Source organism: Hipposideros armiger, unplaced genomic scaffold, assembly GCF_001890085.2.
Source record: "Hipposideros armiger isolate ML-2016 unplaced genomic scaffold, ASM189008v1 scaffold_178, whole genome shotgun sequence".
In the NCBI taxonomy this organism is placed as follows: domain Eukaryota; kingdom Metazoa; phylum Chordata; class Mammalia; order Chiroptera; family Hipposideridae; genus Hipposideros; species Hipposideros armiger.
Window position 1 is genome coordinate 2051337 of NW_017731528.1, and position 20682 is coordinate 2072018.

The window sequence follows — 20682 nt, forward strand, 5'->3', positions numbered from 1 at the left end:
AATGGAAATGTTTAGTATGTACTTTATCATGTAACTGCTTCTACCATGGAATTTACTTTTTGGAAGTGTGGAATGAAGCAAGGGCTAAGTAAATTAAATGGTCTTGTGTGAAGAAAACGGTTATTTTTTTACTACTTTCCAAAACAAGGTTGTAATCCAAGAAAGTCATCACATCAGTTAAAGCAAAATTTCTGTTCAATAAAGGCAAATAAGGCCTTTTTTATTCCAGCTTGGTGCTAAGGAATTTCATCGTTAATGAATTCCTCCCACTCAGTTCCCAGAGCACAAAGCTGTGTTTCTTGGGAGATGGCCAACTTGACGCACACCAGTTCTCAGTGTCCTCCTTAAACTCTCCTTTTTAGGTAGGAGAGTCCAAGCTGCCTTGATATTTATTATCTCAGAATCCTTTCCTAGGCCAGAGGCTGGGACCTAGTTTGCATTTAGAACTCCAAAAAGATAATGAAAAATGCCTTTTTAGGAGGCCATTATATGGAAAATGTTAATACTATTTTTCCTTCTCTGTGCTAATGTTTTCCTGTATCCAGGTTTTTAAAAATAATCCCTTTAGAAGTCTTTATTATAAATGTATCTATGTTTTGGTGACTTAAGTTTCTTTTGAAAATGTGCGAAAATGTCACTGATTTATGTGGTCACAAGGATTTTCAAGCTCTATTCCTGCACTCCTGATATTGCTTGATCTATAAATTGGATTTAGAGGTATGTTTTCTCAAAATGAAAAAGAAATGTTGAAAAACCCAAGATATTAAGAATTAGACAGGGTTGTTTAAAAGCCCAGAATAACCTAATTCTTATTCATTAACAGTAGCATAGACATTCTTGTTTCCCTGATTCTGCTCTGAAATGCATTCCATGTTTATGACATAGCCAGTGAGGTAAAAATCTGAGACATTTTTGACACAACAGAAGATAAGTCACAGTGTACTATGTTAACTCTTATTTTCATCATATTAGCTATTATTTTTATATTTTATTGCTGAAAGTCACTGGTTGAAACTGAGCTAATCTAGGAAACTGTTGAAGTTTCCCTACTCAATACATAGATTCATCTAATCACCCAAGCAGGTATGAATAGTACGTACTCACCTGTTGCTAATATCAGTGGGTCTGGCACACTGATGACCATTGTATTATGTTTGTTGAGTAGATTTTTGGACCTTTGTCATGAATATCTTTCAAAGCTTTGAAAGATAAATACCTTTAAGCCTATGGTACAGATTATACAGCTTGAGGTACGTATTATTTTTAATAAAACTTCAGCATACATTTCCTTAGTCACTATTGGAAAGAGGATTACTTATAAAAGAAAGAGTGATTAACTATACCCAAAGGATTATGTTTAATGGATTACAGCTGAATTGGAGAAATGTCTTGTTTAATATGTATAAGAACAGAGGTCACAGGCTTCTCATTTATGTATTGATTATGTAGGGATAGGAAATATGTAATTGAGAGCATTAGTGACCAAGAAGACTTTTATAATTGGAATGGTGATTTGAATATAAGATGAAGTGTATTAGGGCTAAATGTCAATTATTGTATTTGAGTCCAAAGAGTCACATGTTGAAGTAGTGCTCAGAAATATCTGTTGAGTCATGAGTGTGTCAATGAAAATCACGTCTAACAAGTGAAGTAGAAACACCTCCAGCTTTCCCAGGGCCAGCTCTGCAGAACAGGAAGGTGAGCTGTGTTAGCTAGTTGTAGAGCTGAGTTCTTCTCCCTGACAAACATTTCTGTCAACTTGAACTACCTGTCTAGTGGTAGCCACTCCAGAATGAATTTCACAGGAGATGAAAAGGTCAGCGGAAATCCAAATCCCTAAATAGAAGTACTGGTTTTATCTCATGAAGAGATTTGTTTTTCCTCTTGATATGCCCAGGCTGAGAAAATACTGATAAAGCAGTGTCTACAAATGAGTATGACACTCTCATGAGACACATGCCAATCATGTGCCTATTTAATGTTCTATTTAGTGTACGCCATGCCTTATTCCAGAATTGGTGTTATAATCACTGAGACGCCTCACCGAGAAGCCTAAGTCATTTACTAATCATGCCTGTCCTTTAAAAAGAAAGCTTTCCCTCAAAAATATTTCCCAATGCAGGTCCAAGATGGTAGCATAGGATGCTGAGCTCACCCCCTCCCCATGAGCACACCAATATTTAGAGCAATTCCTCCTGAGAGAGAATGGACGGTGAGCTCAACAGCTTCTGCACAACAAATGAGAGAGAGAGCGACTACACAGAGAAGGTTGGGCAGCTGTGAGAGCTCTCCTGGAGCTGAAGGACTCTCTAGGACAGGAGGAACTGGTGAGCACCATTGTTTACACTCCCCTGGACAAGATGGACCCAAAGAGGTCCACTCCAAGATATATTGTAATTAAAATGGCAAAGTTAAAGACAAAGAGACAATCTTGAAGGCAGCAACAGTAAAACAATGAGTTATGTACAAAGGAGACCCCATAAGGCTATCAGCTGAGTTTTCAGCAGCAACTTTACAGGCCAGAAGGGAGTGGCAGACACCTTTATAGTGCTGAAAGAAATACAACCGAAAATAATTTACCTAAAAGGTTATCATTCAGAATTGAAGGAAAGAGAGAGTTTGTGGGACAGCAAAAAGTAAAGGAGTTTGTCACCATTAAGCCAGCTTTACAAGAAATGTTAAAGGTCTTCTATAAGCAGAAAAGGAAAAGCTATAACCAGAAATAAGAAAATATAGAAAGGAAAAAAATCTCACTGGTAAAGGCAAATGTATAATAAACATAGTGAATCAACCACTTAAAAACTAATACGGGGGCCACCGAGTGGCGCGTTGGTTAAGAGCTGGCTTGGGATGCCAGAGGGCCCGGTTCGGATCCCACATATGAGGGCCAGTGACACTGCCCTCCACAGCTAAGATGCTGAACAACAGCTCCACCTGGAGCTGGGCTGCCGTGAGTCGCCGGCGATGGCGTAGGCTGCAGCCCCTGTGGCAGTGGGTTGCCATGGGCTACCGTGTGTAGCCAGCAGCCAGCGTGAGTGGCTGTCCAGAAGCCGGCGACTGATCTGCCTTGCCCGGGAAGAGCGCGATAATGGTGCCAACTTGGGCCAGTGGAGCAACGTCTTCCACAACTAGACTGAAGAGCAAAAAGGACAGCAACTTGTCTGTTCCCCTTCCCCCAATTCCCCAGTGCTGTTCCCATCCCCCAACTCCCCAATAAAAATCTTAAAAAAAAAAACTAATACGAAGGTGAAAAGAGATGGGTAGCAAAATTAACTAACTACAATATCAGGGATAGGGAAAACAAAAAAATGTAAAACATGTCAAAAACAAGCATGTATAACTATTACATTGTTTTGTACACCTGAAACTAATAATAATTAAAAAGAAACATTTCATCAAACTACAAAAAAAAGAAGCAGCATGGGTTAGCAAGTAAAAATAGTGAGTTTAAATGGCTTTGAACTTACACACTTAGCAGCTTAAAATAGACTGCTTTAGGTTTAGATGCATATATATGAACCTCATGGTAGCCACAAACAAAACAACAAATGAATAGAAACCCAAAGAAAACATGCAATTCAAAAGGAAAGAGATCAAGAGAAGAAGAAAGGAACAAAGAACAGAAAAACAACCCAAAACAATTAACAAAATGGAAATACACACATATTTATGAATAATTACTTTAAATGTAAATGGACAAAATGCTCCAATCAAAAGATAGTGTGGCTGAATGGATTAAAAAACTAGACCCATCTATATGCTGCCTACAAGGGACTTACTGCCTATGAAACACACACAAGGCTGTGTGTGAAGGGATGGAAAAACATATTCCGTGCATATAGAAATTAATAGAAAGCTGGGGTAGCAATGCTCATATCAGACTAAATGGACTTTAAGACAAATAATGTAAAAAGAGACAAAGGAAGACATTATATAATGGTAAAATGATCAATCCAAAAAGAGGATATAACAATTGCATATATGTATGCTCCCAACATAGGAGCACCTAGGTATATGAAGCAAATACTAATGGAAATAAAGGCAGAAATTAACAGTAATACAGTAATAGTTGGGACACTTTAATACAATAATTACTTCAATCGATAGATTGAATCCAGACTGTAAATTAATATGGAAATAATGGACTTAAATATCACATTAGACCAGATCAACTTAATGAACATTTATAAATCATTTCATCCCTAACCTGCAGAAAACACATTTTCCTCAAGTGCACATGGAACATTTTCCAGGATAGACCACATATTAAGCCACAAAAATTCAGGAAGATTGAAATTATATCAAGCCATATTATCTGAACACAATGGCATGAAACTAGAAATGAACTTCAGGAAGAGCACTGGAAAAAAAATACATATGTGGAGATTAAACTTGCTTCTATACAACCAGTGGATCAAAGTGGAAACTGAACAGGAAAGAAAAAATTTCTTTGAGACAAATGAAAAAAACACAACTCTCCAAAATCTATGGGATGCAGCTAAAGCAGTTCTAAGAGGGAAGCTCATAGCTATACAGGCCTACCTCAAGAAATAGGAAAAATCCCAGAGACACTATAACTTTACACCTCAAGGAACTAGAAAAGAACAAACAAACCAAAGTAAGTACAAGGAAGGAAATACTAAAGATCAAAGCAGAAATAAACAAAATAGAGAATTAAAAGTACAAACAATCAATGAAACTAGTTCTTTCAAAGGATAAATAAAATTGATAAACCTCTAGCCCTACTCAATAAGAACAAGAGAGAGCCTAAATAAAATCGGAAATGAGGAGGAGAGATTACAACTGACATCAAAGAAATACAAGGATCATTAAAGAAATCTATGAACAACTATATGGCAACACATTGCACAATCTAGAAGAAATGGGTAAATTTCTAGAAACATACACCCTTCTGAGACTAAACCAGGAAGGAACAGAAAATCTGAACAGACCGATTATTAGCAATGAAATTGAAGCAGTAATCAAAAAACTCCCAACAAACAGAAGCGCAGGACCAGACAGCTTCACAGGTGACTTCTACTTAACCTTTTAAGAGGAATTAATACCTATCTTTCTCAAAGTATTCCAAAAATTGAAGACAGACAGTGCTTCCAAACTCACTCTATGACGCCTGCATTAACCTGATACCCAAGCCAACAAAGACACTACAAAAACAGAATCATAGTTCAATATCTCTGATGAAGACAGATGCAACCATTTTCAACAAAATATGAGCAAACCGAATTTCAAAAATACACTCAAAAGATTATACACCATGCCCCAGTGGGATGGAAGGATGGTTCAATATCCACAAATCAATTAACGTGATACATCACATCAACAAACCTAAGGATAAAACTCATATGATAGTCTCAATAGATGCAGAAAAGCATTTGACAAAATTCAACATCCATTTATCATAAAAACTCTCAACCAAGTGGGTATAGAAGGAACTTACCTCAAAATGATAAAGGCTATATGTGACAAGCCCACAGCTAACATCATACTAAATCGTGAAAAGCTGAAAGATTTTCCTCTAAGATCAGGAACAGGCAAGGATGCACACTCTCACCACTGTTAGTCAATATAGTACTGGAATTCCTAGCCACAGCAAGGAGACAATAAAAAGAAAAGGCATCCAGATTGGAAAGGAAGAAGTAAAACTGTCACTATTTTCAGATGACATGATACTACATATAGAAAACCGTAAAGGATCACCAAAAATTAATAGAATTAATAAGTGAATTCAGTAAAGACGCAGGATACAAAATTAATATACTGAAATCTGTCACAGTTTTATACACTAATAATGATGATCAGAAGGAGAAATTAAGAAAATAATCCTATTTACAATTGCATCAAAAGAATAAAATACCTAGGAATAAATTTAACCAAAGAGGCGAAAGACCTGTACACTGCAAATTATAAGATATTGAATAAAGAAACTGAATAAGACAGAAATGAGTGGAAGGATATACTGTGCTCAGGTACTGGAAGGATTATGGCATAAAATGGCCATACTAACCAAAGCAACAGATTCAGTGCAATCCCTGTCAAAATACCAAGGGCATTTTTCACAGAACTGGAAGACATAATCCTAAAATTTATATGGAACCACAAAGACCCCGAATAGCAAAGCAATCTTGAGAAAGAAGAGCAAACATTGAGGTATCACACTACCTGATATCAAACTATACTACAAGCCCATAGTAATCAGAACAGCATGGTATTGGCATAAAAACAGACACCTAGATCAATGGTACCAAATAGAGAGCCCAGAAGTAAACTCACACCTATATGGTCATTTAATCTATGACAAAGGAGGCTGGAATACACAATGGAAAAGTGACAGTTTCTTTAATAAGTGTTGTTGGGAAAACTAAACAGATATAAATAAAAAATGAAGATTAAAAACTTAAGTGTAAGACCATAAACTCTTAGAAGAAAACATAGGTAGTAAACTATTTGACATTAGTCTTAATGATCTCTTTTTGGATATGTTCCCTTGAGCAAGGGAAACAAAACCAAAAATAAATGGGACTTCATCAAACTAAAAAGTTTCTGTACAGCAAAGAAACCATCAACAAAACAAAACAAAAAAACCTACTGAATGAGAATATATTAAAACATTATATACCTGATAAGGAGTTGCTATCCAAAGTATATGAGGAACTAATATAACTCAATAACAAAAATATTAACAATAAAAAAATGGGCAGAAAACATGAATAGACACTTCTCCAAAGAGGACATACAGATGGCCAACAGACATAAGCAAAGATGCTAAACATCACTAACCATCAGAGAAATGCAAATAAAAACCACAATGAGATACCACCTCGCTCTGGTCAGAATGGCTATCATCAATAAAGCAACAAGCAACATGGGTTGATGATGTGGAGAAAAGGAAACTCTGGTGCACTGTTGGTGGGATTGCAAATTGGTGCAGCCACTATGGAAATCAGTATGGAGGTTCCTCAAAAAACTAAAAATAGAATTACCTTCTGACCCAGCAATTCCACTTCTGGTTATTTATCCAAAAAAATCCAAAACACTAATTCGAAAAGATACATGCACCCCTATGTTCACTGCAGCATTATATACGATAGCCAAAATATGGATGCAACCAAAGTGCTCATCAATAGATGATTGGATAAAGAAGAGGTGGTACATGTATACAATGGAATATTATTCAGACAGACAGACAGACAGACAGATACACACACACACACACACACACACACACAAAATCTTGCCATTTGCCACAACATGAATGGACTTTGAGGATATTATGCTAAGTGAAATAAGTCAGAGAAAGACAAATACCATATGCTTTCACTTATATGTGGCATTAAAAAAAATCAGAACAAGAAAAGACTCAGAAAGAAAGAACAAATTGATGGTTGCCAGAGGGAAGGGTGGGGAGGCGGGATGGGTGACAAGTGAAGGGGAATATAGTCAATAACAGTGTGATAACCTCACATGGCCACAGATGGGTACTAGACTCAGTGGAGTGAGCATATCACAAGGTATACGAATGTTGAATCATTATGTTTTGCATTGGAAATGAATATTGTATGACAACTTTAATAAAAAACTTCCCTAGTATTAGAAACACTTTTCTTAGAAACACTGTTGTGTACATGCAGTGAGCAGTGAGCAGTCTCCTCTCACACAGCCCTGAGTAAGCATGTTAGCAGACAGCTGCTCGCGTCTCACACACACACAGGTGTTTCTCACAGTGGAACAAATAACTCTCAGAGGGTGTGACCAGGCGGCCCATTTTCCTTGACACACATGACCCTCTCTATCTAGCTTTCCCTTCCCCATTTTGGGGCCTTGGCTACACAGACACATTTTTCAATTCTAAGGAAAACAACAGTGCAAAGCTCCTGCCGTCAGTGTTAGGAAGTCAGTGTGCAGAGGGAGCTGCGAGCAGAGCACAGGGGCAGCGGGTACCAGCCCAACTTACTGTGTTCACTTAGGAATGCTGCCCCGGGGTGCGGGCGCTTCTTTCATAGACACTAAGAACACTGTTTTTGGTGGATGTGTAAACAGTTTTAATTTTTAAATGTCAGGTCAATTTGAAAAACACTGTACAAGCTTAATAAAACATGTGTGTTAATTGGTGATAGCTTGCATGTCACCAGCATAACCTTTCTCCATTAATTTGATGTGTATCTACAACTTCACATTAAGACCAGAAGAGAAGCTAAAAAATATTCAGCACCCAGCCAAGAATTTGATTCTCTTCCACAAACAAGTCCACAGCCACTTCTCAATTATATCACCTGTTAGGAATGAATAGAAACCAGCTTCTGGGACAGTCCAGACCAGACTGGACAGGGCTCAGGGCTGCGGAGACTTCATATGCCTCTTTGCACATTGTCACCATCTCTGGAAGGCTGACAGCTTTAACTGTTCAAGAATTTACTTTGCTGGGTTAAGTAAGGGAGGAATTAATCCTTTCATAAGGACACACTTCTCTAAAATAAAATACACATGTATAATACTTATTCATATGTTTACTTTGCAATTTATGTCCAGGTTCTGCAAGTTATAAGTTCGCTTCCTATTCACATTCTACTTGTCCCCATGCAAAGGATGCTCAGAATAATTGGCAACATCAAACTATCCCAGAAGTCAGAATCTGACTAAAAGAAGAGTTGAAGAGAATCACTTGAAGATAAGCAGTGCTCTGAGGTCAAATATTAGTTGGGTTTTGCTTTGGGATGGAAGCCAAATGGTAGCTCTAAAAACCAACACAATATCTCCATCAACTCTGGACATAAGATCAGTATTTAAATGGAGTGACACTAGCATTTATCCTCAAGGCAAACCTTTAGTATGTAAAGATTTCCCCCCATTTGCTCTCATAGCTCATTTAATCTTTGTATGAGTATTACCTGTGATGGGAACCAAGTCTTCCTCCTTTTACACACCTCATTGTGCCTAGCTATACCTCAAGTTCAGCAGGTGTTCAGTTAAGGCTGGTGTAGAGAGTGTGTGGTTTAAGCTTCATGCACAATGGCCAAACTACTTCTGCAGACTACTAACAAATTAGAACAGAGAATTTAATCAAATATCCAGATGATTTTAACAAACCACTCAGCCCTGTCTGACTTACTAGGACAGCAAGCCTCTCTTTAGGTGGTACACAGATTGCTTTCCAGACCAGCTTCAGACCTCAGAATTGTCTCATACAAAGGACTGAAAGCATCTTCTTTAAGACATTTTCATTGTCTGAGTTCTCTGGTCACCTCTGTGTCCATAAGCCCCTTAGGAAAATTCTGAATCACTGAGTTAACACTAACAATGGGATGAAAGCTTGCTTGTTTTCCAAAAAACGCTGGAAACATCAGACTGAGACTCTGCCCTCCTATTGATCTATTCCTAACAAGTCCCACTCTTATCATTTCTGGGTGTTTGAAGCAGATTCCTAAAACTGTAGTAGACATTTAGATGTATGCTAGAAATCAGTCTCTAGCTTTTTTTTGTGTGTGTGTGTGTATGTTTTGCCTCCAAAACTAAGAGAAAGCATGTACAAGTGGAAACACTATTGCCTTTATAGTCAGCTCCTTTGCTTCAGTTTTCCTATTTGGAAAATTGGAAAAACCCTTCAAAGGATTGTTGTATAAGATCAAATGAGATTATACAGAGGGTGCCAAAAAATGTATATACATTTAAAAAAACGAAAAAACTATTAAAATTGTAATCTCAATATATACCGATAACAAAAGATGAATACAAGTCACGTTTGACTTCTGCAATTACAAGAGTTTCTCAAAGTGGTTACGATCAGCATCCAGGCACTTCTGATTATGGTGAATTACTGCTTGAGCAACGTTGACCAGTGTCCACTTGCATACATTTTTTTTGGCACCCTCAGTGCTGGAAAAATATTAGTTTCTTCTTTCCATGTTTACATTCTCAAGCCTTTAAATTTATTATAATGCTGACAGAGTTGCCACATATAAATGAATGAGTGAATAAATGCAGTCTAAAAATAAGAAAAGAGAGTGACTAAAGACTTCTGGTCAAGATGGCAGAGCAGGTAAATGCTGTGTTAGCCTCCTCCAATGATCACCTCAAAATTACAGCTAAATTATATCACAACCATCATTTGAGAACCACCTGAAGACTAGCGGAACAGAATTCCTATAACTGAGAATATAAAGAAGAAGCCATGTTTAGACTGGTAGGAAGAGTGGAGATGTGGAGCAAGCTGGTCCCACACACCCATGTGGCAGTTAAAAATCAGGAGGGATATCTAGGCTGCAGAGATCCCTGGAGGAGCGAGGGGTCCCAGCCCCACACCAGGCTCCCCAGCTCAGGGTTCCAGTGCCAGGAAGAGAATTCCCCATAGTTTCTGGCTGTGAAAACCAGTGGAGATGGTGGCTAAGTGAGATGGAGGGCAGCTGGACACTGAAGTACTTGTTTTGAGGGGCCCACACATAGACTTGCTTGCTCACACACTCACTCGCTCTGAGCTCCATCACAGGGACAGCAGCTTGAAAAGTGCAGGGACATGTGGGGAGGAACTGAGTTGACTAACTTTGGGGTGAGGGCTAGAGGGGCAGGAGTCAGGGCACCTTTCTCCAGGAATAGAAGGACTGGCAGGTGCCATTGCTCCTACACAGCTGGTCCAGCACAGAAGGGGCGCCAAATCTGAGCCCTCCATTAATCTGGCTAACACCGTTTGTCCCTCCCTGGTGATTCCCTGAGACCCCACCCCACCCAACTCATGAACCCTGCATGAACCTCTTCCAGTAGCTTTTCCATACAAGTGGCCTGCCTTGTCTCACACTGTGGACTTTCCCCAAATCTCTCAAAGGTCCAAAAACCCAAACAGCATCAGGCCTTGGTGTGCTCTGTACCTCTTGCAAAGCAACCCCAACAATGGCACAAGCATTGATCAGTCTGAAACATGCATTGTAATACTCATAAGGTGGTCCCAAGGCTGGCATAAGCAGCAGCCAGCCTTGGCTTAAAACATAGCTTCAACTAAGCTGCCACATCCTGGCACATTGTGGTGCCCACCAAAGGGTCCCAAGCCTGGCACTAGTGGCACCCAGCCTCACTTCACAGCTTAGCCTCTCCCAAGTGCCTCCAAGTCCAGCACAGTGGCAATCACCTGCAGATCACATTTTACCTCCTACCCTGTGGCCACAAGCTGGGCAGAAGCAGCAGCTGACCTTGGCCTGTACTGAAGCCCCTCCCAGGAGGCTCTATAATCAACATACCTGGTGGTTGGCTTCAGACCACACCAGAGCACCACATAACCAACTCCATAAGCGACACGCTAAAGGGCAGACTCAACTAGCACTAGAGCCCTACTAAAGTAACTCCCACTCCGTGGGGTCAGCCTCTGCAAAATTGGAGGTATCACACTACCTGATATCAAACTATACTGCAAAGCTATAGTAATCAAAACAGCATGGTACTGGCATAAAAACAGACATGTAGATCAAAGGAACAGAGTAGCAAGCCCAGAAACAAACCTACACCTGTATGATCAATTAATCTATGACAAAGGAGGCTAGAACATACAGTGGGGTAAAGGCACTCTATTCAATAAATGGTGTTGGGAAAACTGGACAGATCCTTGCAAAAGAATGAAACTAGATCACTTTCTTACACCTTATACAAGAATAAACTCAAAATGGATTAAAGACTTAAATGTAAGACACCAAACCACAAACTCCTGGAAGAAAACAAAGGCAGTAAATTCTTTAACATCGCTCTTAGTAGTGTTTTTTTTTTTTTAATATGTCTCCTCAGGCAAGGGAAACAAAAGGAAAATTAAACAAAAGAGACTGCATCAAAATTAAAAGTTTTCGCACAGCAAAAGAAACCACTGGCAAAATGTAAAGAACCTATTAAGTGGGAAAAGATATTTCCCAATGATACATTGATAAGGGATCAATACCTAAAATACCGGGGGTGCCAAAAAAAAATATACGCGTGGACACTTTGGTCAATGTTGCTCAAGCAGTAGTTCGTTGTAATCAGAAGTATCTGGACACCGATGGTAACTACTTTGAGCACCTCTTGTAATTGCAGAAGTCAAATGTGACTTGTATCATTTGTTATCAGTATACATTGAGTATTAAAATTTTAATACAGTTTTTTCCCTTTCTTAAAATGTGTACACATTTTTTTGGCACCCTCTGTATATAAGTAATTCATACAACTTAACACCAAAACAACAAACAATGCGATTAAAAAATGGGCAGAGGACCTGAATAGACATTTCTCTAAAGAGGACATACAAATGGCCAACAGATATATGAAAAGATGATCAACATCACTAATCATCAGGGAAATGCTAATTAAAACCATAATGAAATACCATCTCACACCAGTCAGAATGGCTATCATCAATAAAATCAACAAACAAAAAGTGTTGGCGAGGGTGCAAAGAAAAGGGAACCCTTGTGCACTGTTGGTGGGATTGCAAATTGGTGCAGTCACTATGGAAAACAGTACGGAGGTTCCTCAAAAAATGAAAAATAGAACTACCTTGTGACCCAGCAGTTTCACTTCTGGGTATTTATCCAAAGAAATCCAAAGCAGTAATTAAAAAAGATATATGCACCCTATTGTTCACTGCAGTGCTATTCACAATAGCCAAGATATGGAAGAAACCCAAGTGTCCATCAATAGATGATTGGATAAAGAAGCGGTGGTACATATATACAATGGAATATTAGTCAGCCATAAAAAAGAATAAAATCTTTCCATCTGCAACAACATGGATGGACCTAGAGACTATTATGCTAAGTGAAATAAGTCAGATAGAGAAAAACAAATACCATATGATCTCACTTATATGTGGAATCCAAAAAGCTAAATAAACTTACAAACAAAGCAGTAACAAGCTCATAGATACATGGAACAAACTGATGGTTGTCACATGGGGAGGAGGCTACATGGATGGGTGAAAAAGGAAAAGGGATTAAGAAGTACAAATTGGTAGTTACAAAATAGTCCTTGGGATGTAAATTATGGCATAGGGAATATAGTCAATATTTTAATAACTGTATAGTGCCAGGTGAGTACTAGACTTGTTGGGAGGATTGTCTTGTGAGATATAAATGTCTAATCACTATGCTGTACAGCTGAAACTAATATAATATCGAATGTTAATTGAAAAATAAGAGTTATTGCCGAAAGGTCAACAAAAACTCTTTATTGAAGGAACTAAGGAATTTAGTGAAGAACTAATGAAATTTGGTTTATATCTTGAATGAAGAATAGATTTATTAGGAAGTGTTAGTACAGTTAGACAATGTCCATCAAAAAGGTTATTTTTATGCCTCTACTTTTCTAAAAAGACCCCTTCCCCGCCCCCAAATCGCTCAACACACGGTCATGCATGGCTGGAAGGTCACTCTGTTTTACACTATTGGTTTGCATGGGTGACTCCTTCCGCCTCTCCCTTCTCAAGTCTCATGAGAAAAACCAACACACAATGTCAGAGCACAGGAAAGATAAATTCTAACAGGCTTTTTTTACCTTTTCTTCTGAATCCCCTGGTTGACAGGTAATTACTCCATCTCTTGATCCTCCAGCAAATGTTGCCTTACAATTTGCAAGCCACTGATGTCAGAAAAAGACATAGATATAAGTAAATTCAGTTACATCCCGAGAACATTTTATCATCAATTCTGTCAGAGAAAATTAAGTTTCTAATCAAAATAAAATTTTTCTGTAATGGCTTCTTGAAAAATCATTCTGTTTGGTTAAAGATGAACTATTTGAAATTAAAATATGTTTATGTGGGTTCAATGATGTTCATTTAAAAATATAATTTCAACATTGTGATACATCACTCTGAAGAATGGTTTCTCCAGACCATTCCTAATTTATGTATAAATTAAATCAAATTCATATATATTAGAAACCTTTCATATGATTGAAACTGGGTGAGAGGTCCAACACTTCCTCACAGGCTGGGTGATTCTGGACAGTGCAACCTGACTCATGCCACACATACTGCTGTGTCATGTGGAGACGGCTTCTGGGGCAGGGGCAAGTCTACTTCAGTGTCAGAAAGGCTATTATCGTAGTTAGTTAGAGATCCTGCCAGTCTTAAGCATCTGGATAGTAACTAATCCAGATGTGAAAAGGGACCTTTGGGCAGAAAACAACAAGCATAGAACTGAAATTCACACCTGACACAGAAGACTGGTTCATTCACCACCCAGAATGAAAGGATTACTTTTCTTAACTCATGAGTGAGAAGCTGGATAGCAATGGCAGGTAAAGAGCTACAGAGCAGAAGACAATGGGAATTGTTACAGAATGTCAGAACTCTTGCCATTGGACAGGTCACGAGAAGGTCACTAACAATAGCAAAAACCAGTAACGTTACTGTGAATGTCTTCCATGTCTGAGGCACTATGCCAGGCAGTTTCCATGTATTATTTCTATTTAAAGGCAATATTGTGCAGTAGTTTCAATACCATTCTTTCCCCCCCTAGTAATGAGGACAATGATAGCAACTTCCAGGGGGGTTGTGACCATTACATGATTTAATGTAAGAGATTTCACTCTTATCAGGTTGGTGGACACACAAAGAATTTAGGAAATGACAGCTGCTAGGATTGTTTATAATTGTTATACTCTTACAAAAATTCTGCAAGTTAATTATCACTGTCTTATAGATGATCCATTCGAGATGAGAGGAGGTAAGTACCTTATCCAAGGTCACTAATCCTTATGTAGCTGAGCTGTGGTTTAAACCAAAGTCCAGCTGACTTCAAAATCCATGCCCTTTCTATATTGCCTAGCATATTATAGGAAGTGCATCATAGATATTACACAGTTATTTGTTATAAATCAGGGGTTTGGGGCTCACTTCTAACATGTTTCAATGTAGATCTAGAAGAAAAGAGTAAAGAGCAGGAGCTGAGGCCAGGAGAAGAGGAAGGACAGGCAGAAACAGCTCCCCAGAGTGGTTAGGAGGACAGAGATGCGATCCATCTTAGCTCGCTGTGGGTGAGGCTAACAGTGGAAGGAAGTAATTAACAATTTTAAATCTCTGTGAAAAGAAAAGTTATAACACTGATAAGAGACATCAAGCAAACACCCAGCTTTCCCAATTTCTTGGTTGGGAAGTTATGGGGCTAAACATGAAAGCTGAAAATGTTTTCCTTTGTAGATGTTATTTTCATGTAATTCACACCATTGACAGCTCTACCTCCATTAAGTGGGGCGTGTAATCCCTAACAGGAATAGGTGAAGTCTGTCTTCTCCCAGAGGCATTTCTCTTAGGGTAGTGACAACCTCCCAAGGGGTTCCAAGTGGTGGGTCATTCGGGTTTAACTGAATGAGACACACAGAAACACAAAGCTTACTGAGAGAGTGGCCTCTTTTCTGTTGTTGTAGGTATCCAGATACTCTTGCAGTTCTAAAACACTGAACTTGAGCTTGTCCAGAAGTCCACAAGAAAGGAGCTAAAGACAGGAAAATAACTGTTAAAACAACTAGAGAGACACCCGGAAAAGGCATGGCTACACAGATAGAAAAGAGAAGTATCTTTAGGAGTGAGGTAAAGTTAGGGGCAGTGTTATCCATTTTCACAAGTTGTGCAATTTGTGGGTTTTTCCCCACTATCAGTTGTAATTGTATGCTAGCTTGCTAACCCAAATATCCTATGGAAATATCCATTTTGCCCATATCACTGCAGACAGAAAAATCTAACAAGTACTGCACATTAAGATATGCATGAACACTAGTATCTTCATCGAGTAATACTCCCAGTAGTGTGAAGACAGACATCCAAAAAGACTTTCAAACTGATTTTGTACTTAATCTGTACTTTGTCATTTAAGATAGAATGATTTTGCAGGTTGTACGAGGTCTGACAATTAAGTTAACGATCTCACCCTAGAAAAAGTGCTACATACCTCATTGCTGAATCTCACTACTGTCACCTTTGAAGCACTCCCCTTGGGAAGCTATGCACTGATGCCATCACCTAGTCTACCCTTCAAAGCAAATTTGGAACTCATTTTCTGGTATGGCCATCAGAGCTGTTGTCATATTACCCTTGATGTCCTGAATATCATCAAAATGTCTTCCTTTCAATATTTCCTTTATCTTCGGGTAAAGAAAGAAGTCACTGGGGGCCAGAACAGGTGAGTAGGGAGGGTGTTCCAATACAGTTGTTTACTGGCTAAAACCTCCCTCACAGACAGTGCCGTGTGAGCTCGTGCATTGTCGTGATGCAAGAGCCATGAATTGTTGGTGAAAAGTTCAGGTTGTCTAACTTTTTCACGCAACATTTTCAGCACTTCCAAATAGTAAACTTGGTTAACTGTTTATCCAGTTGGTACAAATTCAAAATGAATAATCCCTCTGATATCAAGAAAGGTTAGCAACATGGTTGCAATAAAGTTCGTGAAATTAATTGTCACATCTCATATACCTTGCTGCCAGACAGCCAATCACTAAACAAGTTTTTGGAAAGTCTGACTCTTCAGAGACTTAAAATCAAAGCACATTACCATTGGTTTCAAACCTTGGCAGTCACTGGGCATGTGAGGTAGTTGTGTGATCCATGGGGGCCTACGGGTGGTAACACACCCCTACCCTCAAAGGAGTCTCTAGTCTTTCAGGGTTAGAGCTATATTCATAAAGTCAGGACTCAACAGTCAGCCAGAGAATGTTTAACATGTTAAGCGCCAAGCCTGTTTTGTCTTCCTTTCCGTTTAGCCCACGATATCTGATTTCACCGATATGCTTTCTCTTCAATCAGTTGTCTGTGGTTCGTGTTCCAGTACAGTTTAAAAATTTTTTCTTTACCTGTAACAGTGACAATGTTGGTAGAAGAAACGTGTGAAAGCGATTCTAATGAAATTAGTTTTCCTAATAGAAGAATATAATTTTTTAAATTGTATATCATTAGTCACCAATGACTGACCCGGTCCGAATGGAAAGTATAGTGTCAGTCACCGGTGACTGACATGGCGCTTAACATGTTAATCACCTTTGAAACTCATCATTTGCAGCCAGAGGGCAGTTAGTGTCTCACTGAGACTTGGGGGTGGTGATTATGATGACATGTTTCCTCCAGAGGCCCACCTGGCTGGCAGCCTGGCATCATGGGCACTGGCTAGGTCAGCCGGGGAGGGTGGGCTCACCATACAGCTGTCAGTCATCAGAGAGAGGGGCCAAGGACACGGGAGCACAGGGGTGGCTTTTCTCCCATTCTCTGAGATGACTTGCCTTGGCCTGGGCAGGCACGGTGTCATCCTTACTGTGCCCACTGCGGCCTGTGGGGGTCACATCCCAACCCAGCACTGCTCACAAACATGAGTGTCTCTCAAACACACCACAACACGAGCTTCCCAGAAGTCCACCCCACAGCTGGGCAGGCGCCGGCTGCCACCGCAGGCTGGGACACTCACGGTCTCGGCGTCCACAAACAGGGTGGGGCACTCGGAGCAGGACGTGAGCATCTGGGAGGAGCTGACGAATTTGGAGCCTATCCCCCGCAGGTTGTCTCCAAGGTAACTGGCCGCATCACAGGTCAGGAAGCAGAACCTTTTCTGAATATTCTGGAAGGCAAAATAGTTCCCGTTTGTAAAGGCCAAGCTTAAATTTAGAGATTAGAAAAAACAATTTTTTAATCTTTATAAAAACAACACCAAATGAGCATAAGTCCTCAATGTGTGTGTGTGTGGGTGGGGGAGGGGTAGTGGGGGAGGGATGTGAGTAGAGTGAATATTTGCCCGAAATAATCACGCAGTGAGCAGTATCTTCCTACAATGTCATTTCCCAGCGTGTGTGTGCTGATATAATTATTTAAATGCAGCTTTTATTTTTGCTGATGGGCAGTATTCATCAACAGCTGAGTCCTCTCAGTGTGTCTGTCACATCAGTGAGAAGTTACTAAGGTTACTTCAATGTGAGAGACAAAAAAGGGTTCCGAGATGGAACCCCTTTTTGTGATCCAGGGCTACAGCTTCCTGAGACAAAGCCCTGAAATGTGCCATTTGAGCTTCTGAAGAATGAGAGTAAATGCTACGTGGGACCTAGAATATGTCCCCAGAGAGCACATCAGATCAGGGGTCTAACTGTCCTATGGCTTTTATACATCAACCCATTAATCCTCACAAGCAGGTGACGAAATAGGGTTAAGAGAGGTTCAGTGACTCCCTTGGGGTCATACAGTTCATATTCCTCCTGAAATCTGTAACACTTGAAAGTTCCGGTGTCTGCCTGAGGACAAACCAAAGTCAGGCGGAGTATGGTTCACTGTGCCCGGGTCAGTGCCCAAATGAGAACATTTTTAGCCCCCAAATGCCCAACACAGATCCTTAACCAAAATAATAAAATATTCAATCAGAAAGATTCCAGCCCTTGCATTGGCTTTCCCCAAAGAGATGTCCTGCCTGTTGAGTTCTAGAATCTCATGCATGAGAAATCCGCCCTGCCCTGTGGTTGGGGACTTAGCATGTCCCCAAACTGCAGCAAGTTCTTTGTAAGCTATGCTAGACAAAGGCCAACCATGTTGCACAGTATTTATTTTTTATATCTGAGAATCTTGGTATAAAGCATAACATACGTCTTTACTTTTACACGCAAACAAACAAAACTCCCAAACCCCGACAATGTTATAGCTGAAAGGAACGGGATATGCCACTAGTGTCACACAGTCAAGTGGCAGAGCTGGGAGAGGGATTAAGTCCCCCAAACAGTTTGGGGTTATTTCTATCTTACCTATGGGTAAGGTGAGGTCTGAGTTTATTTTTTATTCTACTGAGAAGCTAGATCTTCCAGGGACATTAGAGCCACATAGAAAGGCAGGTGATATTTAAGGGACATGAACTCAGTTTTGTCCTCCCTGACTTCCATATGAACACATCCTGTAATCTGGTGGCTTTGTGCAATACCATGATGGTATTGTAACACAGGAGCATCAGGAAGGAAATAGAGTGACCCAGACACTCAGAAACATGTCCATGCTAGGTCATTAGAAACCGTTTCCTTGTTTCTAAAACCAAATTATTTTTGTAATTACCTCCTCTCTCCCCCTTCCAAAATCCACCCAAATACAGAGGACTATGGTGTTCAGACTCACAGGAAAAGGTTGGAAAATAGTAAGCAGACATGGTGAGGACATGGCAAGAGATGAATAGACTACATGTCTGAAATGTATTTTGTTTTCAGTGTGTTTTAGTAATACCTCCTTTGCTACTATTATTGCTCTCAATCACTTGGCATCTGAGAAAGTTCTTAAGGCTAAATGTAGTATTAAAAACCCAATCAGGAAGCACACATTCGTATTATTATTATATCATTGCAGATAAGCTCTGGGATTGATCTAATACACTGATGGGAAAAAAATCCAAACTCAAATGTGTCCTCCAGGGCCCAGCCCCACCTCCCAGCTCATGTTTCAACTTGTGGGTCCACTGGCACTGAGTCAGACGCTGTATATTTAAGATTTCATGAACAAAGCTTTCCATTCATTCTTCCTAGATATACTGAGCACCTATTTTGTGTTAGCAGGGGTGCTGGCTGCCAGGGAGTCAAGGTAAGACCCTGGTACCTGCCCTCTCCAGGGTAGACAGACACTGAAGTAATTCTAACAGTGTGACAAAGTGTGACAGATGCAACTGCAGTGTGCTGGGGACTCCAGGGGATGGGGGAAAGGAGAGAGGAGTAAAGGAAGGCTTCACTTGCTGAAGTGACACCCTATATGGGACTTGCATGTAATTGGGAGGACAGTTGAGGGACAAGAGGAGATGACCCCTCTATGTAGAGGGAAAAGTATTGCTCAGGACTACAAAATTGAGTATGAATACTCTAGTAGCTATGGTAAGAAAAAATTACTACAACAGCCAAACTTAAATATGCACTATTAACCATTATTTAAAAATAGACTTTAGAACATTCTAAATAAGAAAATGCTCCTGAATCCTTAACAATGAAATTGACCTCAAATGGTAGCTTCCTGGTAGTTTATTCTTAAATTTCAACCTGGTTTAATGTTAGAGTGCTTCTGGAATTTTTATCTTTCAGCAGCCAATAGTTTTGTCTTCAGCCTGATAGCCCCTCCAGCCGCCAGTTAATCCCAGACACAACCTTAGTTCATCCATTCAACCTTCTAACAGGTTTCACTAAAAGTAAATTGAAAACCTTGAGAGAGAGCAGCACAAATAAACTTAGGGAGAACCCAGGCTCTTAGTCCTGTTGGTCTCTCATTTTCCCAAAATGGGTCATAAGAAGGGCCTTGAAGCTGAAAAACAGTTTACTTTTATATTAACTCAATGAAAGCTTCCTGAATTTGAAATTATAAGGCAGATGACCCCAGTGTTTTCATTTTTCACTTTTTATATAATTCCTCATTTTCCTGCCTTTCCCGTCTGCCATGGCTATTCCTGAAGGTGAGTAGAGGGCCAACCAAGTCCAACCAAGTCATTGTCCCTCTGTCACAATATACTCAACAGAACTCCACCTCTAAAGAAGTCCTACAGGGTTCTAACTTGTCTGTCCATTTATTCACCCACCATTCAAATCTATTCAAAGTTGGAACTACGTTGTTCTTTTCTATTTTTTCCACTTGTATTATCAGTGGCAGTTCCATTTTCTGCATTATTAAAAGAAAAGTTTAGTAAAATGCTTTTTTGAAAATACTTAAAGCATTTTCATTATAGGAAAATAGGA

The 20682-nt window shown here is 39.6% G+C and overlaps 1 protein-coding gene across 10 annotated transcripts in view; it reads right to left on the reverse strand.

Moving 5' to 3' along the window:
- Positions 1 to 20682, reverse strand: part of FRY (FRY microtubule binding protein) — a 456767-nt gene that overhangs the window by 22584 nt on the left and 413501 nt on the right. For all 10 annotated transcript variants that reach the window (XM_019652358.1, XM_019652349.1, XM_019652352.1 and 7 more), the window contains 3 exons: positions 17418 to 17567; positions 15363 to 15461; positions 13519 to 13602 (listed from right to left, as the gene is read on the reverse strand). In XM_019652358.1, coding sequence (XP_019507903.1) covers positions 13519 to 13602; positions 15363 to 15461; positions 17418 to 17567 — 333 coding nt within the window. The remainder of the gene's footprint in view (positions 1 to 13518; positions 13603 to 15362; positions 15462 to 17417; positions 17568 to 20682) is intronic.